Raw genomic sequence first — 12,710 nt, 5'->3', positions numbered from 1 at the left:
GTATAAATTTATCCTGAGATTAATTTATATCTTCTACCAAATAGAGTATAAAATGAAGTCCAAACTTAATAATGAGATGTCTCACCTTATTCCATTAACCTTGAGATTATTTTATCCCATCTCTCAGACGGGATAAATTAGTCCCAGGATTATAATCCCGAGATAATTCAGTCCGTGTATCAATCCCGAAATAATTCAGTCCGCATATCAAACGAAGCCTCTACCTTTTCTCTTCATTTCTATTTTGAAGAAATTGAATTCGACATGTAATCCAATGTAGCGAAACAAAAACATGTATATCATTATATGATAGGGCCATTTAGAGAAGAAATGTTCCCACCAAATGAAGGCAATAAGACGTGAATTATTTTTACAAAAATGGTAGGTTCTACAACGTGACATGAATTGCACAATATTGGTAGGCCCTGCCAGATTGGACACCCAAAATCTACGACCGTACTTTTTCTTTCTTTTTGCTAAAGGGGAAAAAAAAATGATCAACCGTTTTCAAATCGTATCAAACCTAAATGCATCCTCTTAATACCTAGTTAGTGCTTTTACTGATGATAATATATTTATTCAAAATCTTTTTGCCCTATTGCGTGATTGAGTACTATCTTTTAATTAATTAATCAGTACGTAGTAGAAAAGTATTCTTTCCTTGATAAAATGCCAAGGCTTATGCGTCCTTTATGAAGAAACAAAAAATACCCTCATGATTGTCAAAGATAAATTCAAAATTCAAAATTTATGGTTCCTTCGGTAATCTAAAATTAATATACAACGATAAATGAGTATACAGTCAAATATCTATAAATATTCAAATATTTTTTTAATTATATATACAAATTATGAGCAAAAGTTATTGAATTTTCGTAAATTCTGCAAGTCTTACAGGTACTCTACATTCACTACTGATGATTATTAACAACTATATATAATTTAGAAAGTTTGTATAAATACAATATTACAAAGTTAGAAATAATTTATTTGATTCAAATCCATAAAATAATTTGAATTATATTTCAAAGGAAAAAATTCTTTTATATAAATATAAAATTAGACTCTTAATTTACCGGACGTAGCAATATGTTTTTCGTTTACTTCATACCTTTCACGGACATGAAAGAAGATTGATATTAAGCGTATCATAATCCGTCAAAAAAACTTATTTTGATTTGTTTAACTATCACAAGCATACTTGACCTCCATTGACTATAGCATATAGCCATTAGGATAGAGATGAGATAACACAATTGGGTAGGCGTTTGGACATGCGATTTTATCTCATAAGATAAAATCAGTGTTTGGACATGCGATTTTATTTTTGATTTCATCTCATGAGATGAAATTTCAAATCATCCAAAAAGGCATGATTTGGGATCTGAAATCATGATTTCAAAAAATATAAATGTAAAATTTGACCCATACGTTTATATTTTGTAAAAAAAAAGACCCATAAGTTGGTAGATATATTTACTAATCATGTTTACCAACCATTTGTATTAAATATTAATCTGCAAGTTTGATCAATTGATGTTGTATTTTTTAGAAAGACCTTCTACTAGCGTATTAATTTTATTATGAACTATGATTTACTCATTTGGTAAGATTGTATAAGAATTGAAATTTTTTTGATGGTTTCACAACTTGTGAGGTTTTTATGTTTATAAAAAAAACTGCAACTTAAGAAATCTAAATTACATATCCAAACATGATTTTATTTCATAAGATGAAATCATGTCCAAAGAAAAGAACTTTCTCTTTCTTTTACATTCACCTTCGTGAAGCTTGAAATCAGAAGCCATTAAAAAAAAAAAAAAACTTTAAGCGGTTGATTGTTGGGATAAGAATAGTAATTACAGAATAAGACATGAGATTAATTTATTCTGTGTTTGGTTATTGATATTAATTACTCTTAAAATTATTTTATCTCATCATTTATACTAAAATACTGAGATTGCTTTTCCATATAGAAGATGGAATAAAAGTATACCATGAGATATCTCGTCCCATACCAAACGGCCCCTAAGGTATTTTCCCCAGGCCATTCTTTAGATCCTAATCAACTACATACGGACATACGGTTACTTATTTTATGTTTTTTTAATTGAATAAATTTATGATAATAACTATAAAGTTACAGTAGATATTCTTATGTCATCTTAATCAAAACAAATTGCTATAAAACGTTGGTCTGTCTTTCTCTGTCCGCCACGTCAGCATAACAAGTACATCCCATTAAATTAAAAATAACAAAAAAAGACAAATTTTATGACATCTCTCTCTCTTTCTTGACCATCTCTCCTACATATACAGAGAGAGAGAGAGAGATGATGAAGCATATTAAAGCCATGGAATTCTGTAAAATAAAAATGATTCTTCTTTGGGAGAGAAAAACATAGTGGACAAAATGAAGGGGATGTGAGTTCTCTGCCCACCAAAAAAAAAAAAAAAAAAGAGGCCCCAAAAAACTGACCTTTTTTTTTTGTGGAGACATAAATTCAGTTTTTCTTCATCTTGTTGTGTTGGTTGTGTCAGTTCAAGATTTGGGGTTTTGCTAATTTCCTCAGAAGTGGATTTATTTGGGTTCAAAATTCATTTTTTTGGGTGAAAAAGAAGGAGAATTGTGTATTTAGCTAAACTTGGGAGTTGTGTTTTCTGATTTTCTGTGGCTTAATATTGATTGGAGTTGTCTCTAATCATGAGAATTCTTGCACTAGCTTGCTGAATTTAAACACCAAAAAAAAAAAAAAAAAAAAAGAGAAAAAAAATTGAATCTTGGTTTTAGATTTATGTATGACTGGTGTTCTTGAACTGTTTCATTCCCAATTTTGGTCTGTTGGTGGGTTGGAAGTTAATCAGTTCTTTGAATTGAATTGAGTATTCATTTTGGTTGATTAGAAAGGTTGGTTGGTTGCATTTTGTGTACTAATTATTAAGTTTGCAAATCATATTTGTATTTAAGATGGCTTCTGGGATTTCTGGGATGGGAGTTGATGGAGATAGTGGTGAAACTAAAGGAGGTATGTGGGATTTAGACCAAAAACTTGATCAACCTATGGATGAGGAGGCTGGAAGACTAAAAAATATGTATAGAGAAAAGGTAAGCTGTGGCTTTTCTTTTAGTTTACTTGATTGATGCACCTTTTCTCTTTTTCTGTTTGCTTTAATGATTTTTTTAGTCAGGGGACCAGTTTGTTGTATGTAATTGAATAGTTAGTTTTATCTTCTCATTCATCTTGATGTTGGTTGAGTTACTCTTTTGATCTTATCCAGTACTAATTTGCTATCCTAGTCTGAAAAAAGAAGAAGATTTGTAGGCTGTGGGAAGATAAATTTTCATGTTGAAGACTTGTTTACTTCATCTTTGATGAACTCAAAAGCAAACGCTGTCTTATTGATGACCAACAGATGAAAATTGATTTGGTACTTATCTGCAAATGTTCTATAGTCACATTTTTACTAGCTGTATGAGTTTATGATCCATGATGGTGAGTATTTGGCTGATTACAGATTGGAGTAAATTATGAGTCCGGTTTTAGTTGTGATCAACTCATTCTCCCAGTTTGCTGATTCAGTTGTCTTTTTTCAGAATACCTCAGCGTTGTTGCTTCTGCGGCTTGCTTTTCAGAGTCTAGGAGTTGTTTATGGAGACTTGGGAACGTCTCCTTTGTATGTTTTCTATAATACATTTCCCCATGGAATTGATGATACAGAGGATGTCATTGGTGCACTTTCATTAATCATATATTCCCTCACACTTATCCCTCTCCTCAAATATGTTTTCATAGTTTGTAGAGCAAACGACAATGGCCAAGGTAAGCTAATTTCAGAGTTCAAGTCTTTAGATATAATAGTTGTTTGCTAAGTATATCTTATTTACTGCGATAAACCAATCACTCTAATGTTGACAATGTTACAGACACGTCATGAAGGTAATAAACTTAGCTCATTCTACAATTACATTTAAGGACTTTGCAGTTTGCATGCATTCATTTGATATTGTTATTTAGTCAACTTAATTTCCTTTTTCCTTCTGTGCTTACATTTTTCATTAATCAACCTACCCAACTGTAGAGCAACATGAAAGATGTGTTCTCTAATTAATGCTCTAAAACGCTAGAGATGATAAAATTGAGTTTTATGTCTTTTCAGGTGGGACTTTTGCTCTTTATTCTTTGCTATGTCGCCATGCTAAGATAAAGACAATTCCCAACCAACACCGGACAGATGAAGAGCTGACAACTTATAGTCGCAGCACATTCCATGAGCATTCATTTGCTGCAAAAACAAAAAGATGGTTGGAGGCATATCCATTCAGGAAGAACTCCCTTCTTATTCTTGTAGTTATTGGCACTTGCACGGTAATAGGTGATGGAATTCTTACTCCGGCCATATCAGGTACTTGTTTGAAGCTTGTCTTTTACTTGTTGTCTACTATGTTGACGGAAGTTCATTATTCTAGTTTATGGTGAAAAACTTTCCAATCGGTAGAATGTGATTGCAACATGAATGACCTAAATCCATCAAGGACTAGCTTAACCCTCGATAAAGATGACAACCTAGATGAGACAGCCTATGATGGATAACTGAAGGTAGTGTTGTTCATTAGTAATTCTGATCAAAAGAGAAAGGTTTCTAATCCGATTAGGACTAATGTCCTCTGCCGATGCCACTGTTTTTTTTCTTTTTTTTTTTTTTCTTTTTGAGCGAGTAACATATTCCAGTATATTATATGAATCTTCAGCACAAAGATTGTGCTGGAAACCAAAAGGTGTTTACTACAACAAAAACCAAACTACAATCCCTGCTTTTCTTACTAGGAATCTAATACCTGTAGAATAGAATCTAGATCATCAATACATTCAGATTTACACCAAAAACAACAAAGGAGAATGCAGTTCTTCTTGATCTTCTGAATAGCGCTAGCTGTATCTTCAAAGCATCTTGAGTTTCTCTCTTTCCAGACAGTCCACCAAGTAGCTGCTGGGGCAATTCTTCATCTGGCGTTGTTGGTAGTACTTCCCCCCCCCCCCCCCCCCCCCCCCTTTCATTCCAACATCAGAAGTTCAGTTGTTCTTCCTGGCATTGCCCATCTAATACCCCTGAGGTCGATTTCTGAGGGCCATCGAACTGGGGAAAACCCTGAATTACCCGTGGTGCAATTGCGGGAAACTCCTTGCCGAGGGCCTGTGTACCCCCGGGATTAGTCGGGGCTCAAAGAGACTCGGACACCCGGCGCTAATCAAAAAAAAAAAAAAAAACCCTGAGGTCGATGAACAATTCCCACAGCTGACTAGTCACTTTGCAATATAGGAACGAATGGCTGATTGTATGGCCACACAAGTAGCACCTTGAACAAATTGATACACCCCTTTTCCTTAGATTGTCCTGGGTTAGAGCAGCTTTTTCACTACCAGCTAAGTAAAGCATGCCACTTTATATGGTATCTTTACTCTCCATATATGTTTCCTGCCAATGCCACAGAATTAGAAAAGGAAGTAAATGGATTTGTGTACGGAGATCAAGGCACTTAAATCCTTTCGAAAAGAATGACGAGATTCAGAATACGAAATTAATCTATCTAGTGTTTGTTTTCAATTCAGAATACGCTAATCCTTTAAAAAATAAAATTTATGCATTTAGAAATTACATAAAAGATATTGTATGCCACTTCTGTATAATAAAAAGTATGTTAGTCAAAAGGAAAACAGTAGTTATGGCGTCTTACAGAGTATGAGAAAGCTTATGAAGATTTATTCTCTATATTTTGGTTTATGTTTGTGTTAGTTTTTGCATTTTAAATTTGTGACAAAGGAACTTATTCAGAAAAAAATTCTCAGTTCTTTCAGCTTCTGGTGGGATCAAGGTGGACCATCCAAAGATGAGTAATGGTACTATTCCACTTATCTTGTTAATATCACCTTTCTTTTTTCTTTGTTGATTCATTCTTAGCTGCTTCTGTTTGATCATTTACCTCGACTTTAATATCCATCTTTTTGTTTCAAAATGACTTTAAAATCCATCCTTTGATGCTATGAAAAAGAATTAATTTCGGTGTTCTTTGATGCAGATGTTGTAGTGGTTGTTGCCGTCATTATATTAGTTGGCTTATTTAGCTTACAACACTATGGCACAGACAGGGTTGGTTGGCTGTTTGCTCCAGTTGTGCTGCTTTGGTTTCTTTTAGTAGGAGGTATCGGCATCTTCAACATCTGGAAATATGATAGCTCTGTTTTGAGGGCCTTTTCCCCTGTGTACATATATAGGTATTTTAGGAGGAGAAAGAGAGAGGGTTGGACATCCCTGGGAGGAATAATGCTCAGCATCACAGGTTTTATCCTCTTCCCTTCCCTCTTAACGAACATCTCTTTTAGGTGTCATATCTCAATAGTTTATTAGATGGCAAATAATGACTGTTTGAACTCTGATAGTACCTTGCTGACTACTTCAGGGATAGAGGCACTTTTTGCTGATCTCGCTCATTTTCCAGTGTCAGCAATACAGCTTGCTTTCACAGTCATTGTTTTCCCTTGCCTACTTTTAACATATACGGGGCAAGCAGCATACCTCATGCAAAATAAGGAACATGTTGTCGATGCATTCTACCGTTCTATTCCAGGCATGGCGTGCTGTCTTAACTTTATAAAATGCTGTTATATTTATTGGTTTTGGTCCATGGTTGTGTCAAACTCGATTAATAGAGTGAGTGCTAATGAGTTGTATATCAATAGAGCTTACAATATGTTTTCATCGTCAGCCGTCAGTTCAGATCAAAATAGACTGTCCCTAGCTTTTCTAAAAAAAATTCCTGATATGTCCCTAGCTTATCTATATTTTGTCGTTAGAGAGCATTATTTGTGAATTGGAAGAAGTAAATGAAAAGTATGTGGACTGTGGTCACAAAGTGAGACGGCTAGAATGGACTTGTTGCAAGTAAGACTGTGTTGGTAGACTGGTTTAGAAAAGGAGAACCCAAGACCAATTATTGTCAAATGGATATTTTTCCAGTTTGTTCCTTTACAAAAAGCGGTATCTTGAATCATGCACTGAATGCTACTGAAGCTAAAAACCTTTTCTCCTAAAAATGATAAATTAAGAGAGGCAGTCTTAGGGAGCTGTGCCCTTAGGCCAAGAAAAATGCACCCTGCTTGAGTTATACCTGAAGAGATACCTCGGTGTGCCTGCTCCACTAGAGTTTGCCTTTGGAAATTAGTTTAACATGTTAGATTGCACTCCTTGTTTTCATTGTAATGGAGACTAGATTCTTTTTATAAGTCAAAATTGCTTTTGTCAATGTCACATCATGATCTATATTGAGTGTTGATTAACCTTTCAAAGAAATCCATCCAACTAATCTGTATAACATGTAGATTCTACTCCATGTTTTCGTTTTAATGGAAACTAGATTCTTTTTTTAAGTCAAGATGCTTTTGTTGATGTCACATCAAGGTCTATGTTGAGAGTAGATTAAGCTTTGAAAGCAAATCCATCAAACTAATCTGTATAACATGGACTATCCTTACTACATCAAAAGTACAGATGGAATAAAGAAGAGATCTCTACTCCCCGGTCTCTCCCCATCGGACTTCCAATTCCTTCAAAACTCTTCTGTTCCTTTCTCTCATTATCAGGCAAAAATCCAGAGACATGATACTTTCCACAAGTCATTTTTCCTAGCTTCCTATCTCAATCTCCAAGTCACCAGCAGTTTGCCACAGTTCTAGGTAGCACCCTGACCACATCAAACATGACAATAACACCTAAGACAATAACTCTATAGTTAAGCTACAGTATAGCAATATGTGATTGTATCTTCCCCACTTTCCATACAGAAGCCGCGCTAACTAACTATTATCATTTCTTCCTTCTCATATTGTCTGCCGTTAGGAGAGCACTTCCACGTGGGGTACTCATGTCATCCATATTTGTCTCCACATTGGCCTCGAGTCCCTTCCCACAAAACTCTCCCCCATGAGTAAGCAATCTTAATAGAACTTAACCGAGAAGTTCTTCGATGATGACCCTTTTCAAATTCTGTCTTCTCAAGAGCTAGTATAACTGTAGATCTTCTGGAGAAAAGACATCGAGATCATTCCAACTCCAATGTTGATGGGTATTCTGAAAGATACTTCATTACACTTGACATCCATCTTTTCTGAGAAGATCTGCTTGTAGCCTCCTTGTCAGTTGCAATAAAAGTAGATTATGAAAAATTCGTCTTTCCAAGTTGAGTTCCCACACCAAATGTCAGAACGTATTCCACTGCCATTTCTGACAGTGAAGCTGATGAATCTAGAAAACTCATACCAATACTATAATCCATCCGTTTTATCTATTGATGTGTAAGACACATAGGACCTGCTCTATTCCAGGTAATAATGCATCAATTCTACAATCCCTTATTTTTCGTTGATGAGTGCTCAAAGTCTAAGAATAGTTGTCGGTCCCTGGTTTGGGCAGGAACTTTTGTTATTGGTTTTTTTTTTTTTTTTTTTTTTTTACAATCTTTAGAACGAACTACCATTTACAGCCCTTTTTTGAAAAACAAGGGTTAAAAGAAAATGGAAATTGTGGCACTAGTAAAGCTGACACCATACGCTAAAGTGTGAAGTTGTAACGTCTTTGACGGATCATCTTTTTGGTAATGCAGATAGCATATACTGGCCAGTTTTTGTTATTGCTACTTTAGCTGCTATCGTTGCAAGTCAAGCAACCATCTCTGCTACATTTTCAATAATCAAGCAAGCTCTGGCACATGGCTGTTTCCCAAGAGTAAAGGTAGTACATACATCAAAGAAGTTCCTTGGCCAGATATACATTCCTGATATAAATTGGATCCTTATGGTCCTTTGCATCGCTGTGACTGCTGGATTCAGAAATCAAAGCCAAATTGGCAACGCATATGGTGAGTACGTGTGGTGAATATAATAATGCTTGATTTTGTTTGACTTTTACTGATGCAAAGTACAGATAAATGTGATACAGTTGTTTCTGTGGGTACTGAGACTGCTGCTTAATTATAGATGAATCGACATGATAGTATACAATTGGGTTTCATGGTGTATGCTATTGAAGATAATATAATTGATGAAAGTAGTAGGGAAGTCAACCAAAAGTTTGAACTGTGGACAAGCAATTTGGAGAGTGGGCTTTTAAACTAGTAAAAGTAAGACATAACATATGCTCTGTAAGGTTAATTAGCATTAGAGTTGTTCATTGGATGCTGGAGGAACTACTTCGTTAGGATTGGGGAGTTGCTGCAATACTTCTTGAATAGCATGGATTCTCCCGTCCAACTCTTTTCTTATCTGAATTTTAAAGACAGGACCCTGCCTTATTCCCTTATCCCCCGTCGAGCTCTACCCTACCAACTTTTGTCTTGTAAAGAAAAAAATGAAGCTGAGATGAGATTAGGTAGGATGACGTATTAAATGAAAGAGGTAAAGCACAAAATTAAATAGGATGGCTGAAACAGTCCTGCATTTTGCATTAACCCCATGCGGAACACCTCACCTTGAAACTTACATATTAACATAGCATTTTCTTGAACAGGAACGGCAGTCGTGATAGTCATGTTGGTGACGACGTTCCTCATGACCTTGATAATGTTACTAGTCTGGCGCTGCCATTGGGTACTTGTCCTCCTCTTCACCGTCTTTTCTCTGGTGGTTGAATGTACCTACTTCTCCGCTGTGCTATTTAAGGTTGATCAGGGTGGTTGGGTTCCACTTGTAATTGCTGCAGCTTTTTTTGTCATCATGTATGTCTGGCATTACGGAACTGTGAAACGTTATGAATTTGAAATGCACAGCAAGGTATCAATGGCATGGATTCTTGGGCTTGGCCCCAGTTTAGGACTTGTACGTGTCCCGGGGATAGGACTTGTCTACACTGAGCTAGCTAGTGGAGTTCCACATATCTTTTCTCACTTCATCACAAATCTGCCAGCTGTACATTCAGTTGTCGTATTTGTCTGTGTGAAGTATCTTCCAGTTTACACAGTTCCAGAAGACGAGAGGTTCCTTGTGAAGCGCATAGGACCCAAGAATTTTCACATGTTCCGTTGTGTTGCGAGGTATGGTTACAAAGACCTACATAAGAAAGATGAGGAGTTCGAGAAAAAGCTATTTGATAACCTCTTCCTGTTTGTCCGGCTGGAGAATATGATGGAAGGTTGTTCTGACTCCGATGAGTACAGCTTATATGGACAGCAAACTCAGAATTCAATGGATTACCTACTGCGAAATAATGGAAACTTAACCACAGGAAATAATAATGACTTCACATGTTCGACGGTGGACTCAATAATTCCTGTAAAATCTCCTAATCAAGGGAACAACACAGTGACATCATTAGGCCGTGAGAGCAGCCAGGCAGAAGTGGATGAAATGGAATTCTTGAATCGTTGTCGAGATGCTGGGGTTGTACACATTCTTGGAAACACTATAGTTAGAGCAAGGAGGGACTCTAGGTTCTATAAGAAAATTGCTATCGACTATATATACGCGTTTCTTAGGAAAATATGCAGGGAAAATAGTGTAATCTTCAATGTACCTCATGAGAGCCTGTTAAACGTTGGACAGATATTCTATGTATAATTATTATTTTTCAGCAAATGAATGATCAAATCGAAGGATATTATTGATCGATAACCTTGCGTATGGTCATGAGATCTCTTGTACACCAAAATGGTTACTGAAATTAATGAAGTTTTACATGACATCTTTTTAACATTAACATGTATGCTAGTGTGTAACTGCCATCTTGAAAGTTTGCTGCAAGTCCTCATGTATTGCATTGAGCTGAAGCAGTGATTATTGGTTTATAGTTGTAGAAGGCATCCTGGTTTTTCGTTTCCATACCCTAGCTTTAAAAATATTAGAGAACATTCGGCTTAGTTCTGAGACATTATATACTGAAAATCGAGTAGTCATTATAGCTAAAAGCAAATGGGATCTTTGCGGGGCTTTATGGGAAAATAAGAATCACATCAAAGGTTTAAAGAAAAAAAAAGGTAATCTTCATAAATGAGAGGTTAAATTTATAAATAAAAAATCACCATAGTAATTTGTTTGGTTTGATATCAACCAAAGAACAAAGGGTGAACCGAATCAAACCAATTATATACTCTAGTGTAACTTTTTTTCATATATAAAATGTTTATTTTTGTACTAATTTTTTAAAATATATTGTCACCCAAAAAAAAAAAAAAAACTAAGGAACGACTTAATGATATCATGACTGTATACAAGAGCTGAATGATTCAGACTTACCAAGAGCTCATGAGTGGTTGTGAAAGAAGAAGCAAAAAGCAAAAGCACCTAAACAAAATTTGAATTTTGCAATCTGCCTTTGGCAGATAGAGCATTAGGTTCCAATCTCTATTAGCATGTTCTGAGGATTAACCAAGTCAAGTTTCTAGTTAAAAGAGACATAGGAAGAAGATTGGAAAGGATGAACTTCTACTTTTTTCCCAGCCTTTAATAATCAAAAATAATAATAACTACATCTTAGTCTCAAACAAGTGACAACCGCATTTTGTTGTTATGGGATAATATTATTTTAGTATTTTATTTGAATTTTATATTTATTAATTTTACATAAAGACAAGTTTTATACATTTGGGAAAAAAAATAGTCTTAATTATTTGGTATTCAAATCTTAATACAACATCTAATTACTCAAATGTGTATTCAAATTTAGAAGTCTAGGGTCATTCTAATGGTTTGGTCCGTTATCCACGTAGACACATCAGAAGCTCAGGCCTCAGGTTATGATCATGGCTAAGTCATATTCACCTCCGAATGAGAACTATCCATGTTGTTCAGCTTTTTATCAATGCAATGGGACCTAAAAAGTCTAACCATGTTATTTGCAAATTAGAGGAAACGGAATGGCTAGCCGATAGGAGGCAGAGTAATTTAGATTGAATAATCAACAGAAGAATATATACAGTAAAACTGGCTATAAAACTCAGTCCAAGCATGTTAGTATCACTACTACATTGTCCTAGCAAATGCTCTGAACAATGGGCTCCCCAACAGTTGCATATTTTGGTCGTATGGCAATGATAAGGTCTGCGTACATCCTACCCTCCAGACTCCCACTTATGAGATTTCACTGGGTTTGTTGTTGTTGTTGTTGTTGACAGTATGGCAGTTCATTCCAGAGCCCACATTAGAGCTGCATATTTTGGCTGAATTACCATCAAGGCTGCTTAACTCAAGCTAACATGGTAAAGAGGGACTCATAATTTGTAACAGATGCTACATCTGTGAGAAAGAAATAGGAAATGTTAATCAGTTCTCTTGTATTTTTCTGGGGTAAAAGAGCATGATGTATGTTTTTAAATCTTTTCAGCATTCACTTGGTGATATCATATTGTTGAATAGTCCTCTTATAGCTAAAGAAGAGAAAATCAATAGGTGCATTAGGAAAGTCTAGAATACTACTCCCTTTTGTGTCCTCTAAGCTTATATGGAAAGAGAGAAACAATAAATGTATGTTTTGCAAACTTATTGGTTTAAATTGCTACAGGAGGTAGATAATTTGTTAGACTTCTAATGTAACTACTGATCTGAGGTTTTGCTATTACTCCTGCGAAATCCCAGCATACCTAAATCTGGGATATTCATAGACATCAATAAAATGATCTTTTTACTTGTCGAAAGTATATTTTATAGCTTTGAATCTGCCTACAGATA

The 12,710-nt window shown here is 35.4% G+C and overlaps 1 protein-coding gene across 2 annotated transcripts; it reads left to right on the top strand.

Annotated features, from left to right (window-relative positions):
• The first annotated feature begins 2,289 nt into the window (after positions 1–2,289).
• Positions 2,290–10,726, top strand: LOC132622569 (potassium transporter 11-like). Of its 2 annotated transcripts, XM_060337189.1 has the most exons (8): positions 2,290–3,106; positions 3,596–3,821; positions 4,159–4,404; positions 5,847–5,897; positions 6,077–6,337; positions 6,458–6,625; positions 8,657–8,911; positions 9,559–10,726. In XM_060337189.1, the coding sequence occupies exons 1-8, from the start codon at positions 2,969–2,971 to the stop codon at positions 10,602–10,604; spliced, it is 2,391 nt and encodes a 796-aa protein (XP_060193172.1). In that variant the 5' UTR covers positions 2,290–2,968; the 3' UTR covers positions 10,605–10,726. The 2 variants fall into 2 exon arrangements, with proteins under 2 accessions (XP_060193172.1, XP_060193173.1); XM_060337190.1 differs by lacking the exon at positions 6,458–6,625.
• Positions 10,727–12,710: the final 1,984 nt, after the last annotated feature.

Source organism: Lycium barbarum, chromosome 12, assembly GCF_019175385.1.
Source record: "Lycium barbarum isolate Lr01 chromosome 12, ASM1917538v2, whole genome shotgun sequence".
Lineage (NCBI taxonomy): Eukaryota > Viridiplantae > Streptophyta > Magnoliopsida > Solanales > Solanaceae > Lycium > Lycium barbarum.
Note: the sequence above shows the minus strand (reverse complement) of the source record. Positions and strands in the feature narration are given on the sequence as shown.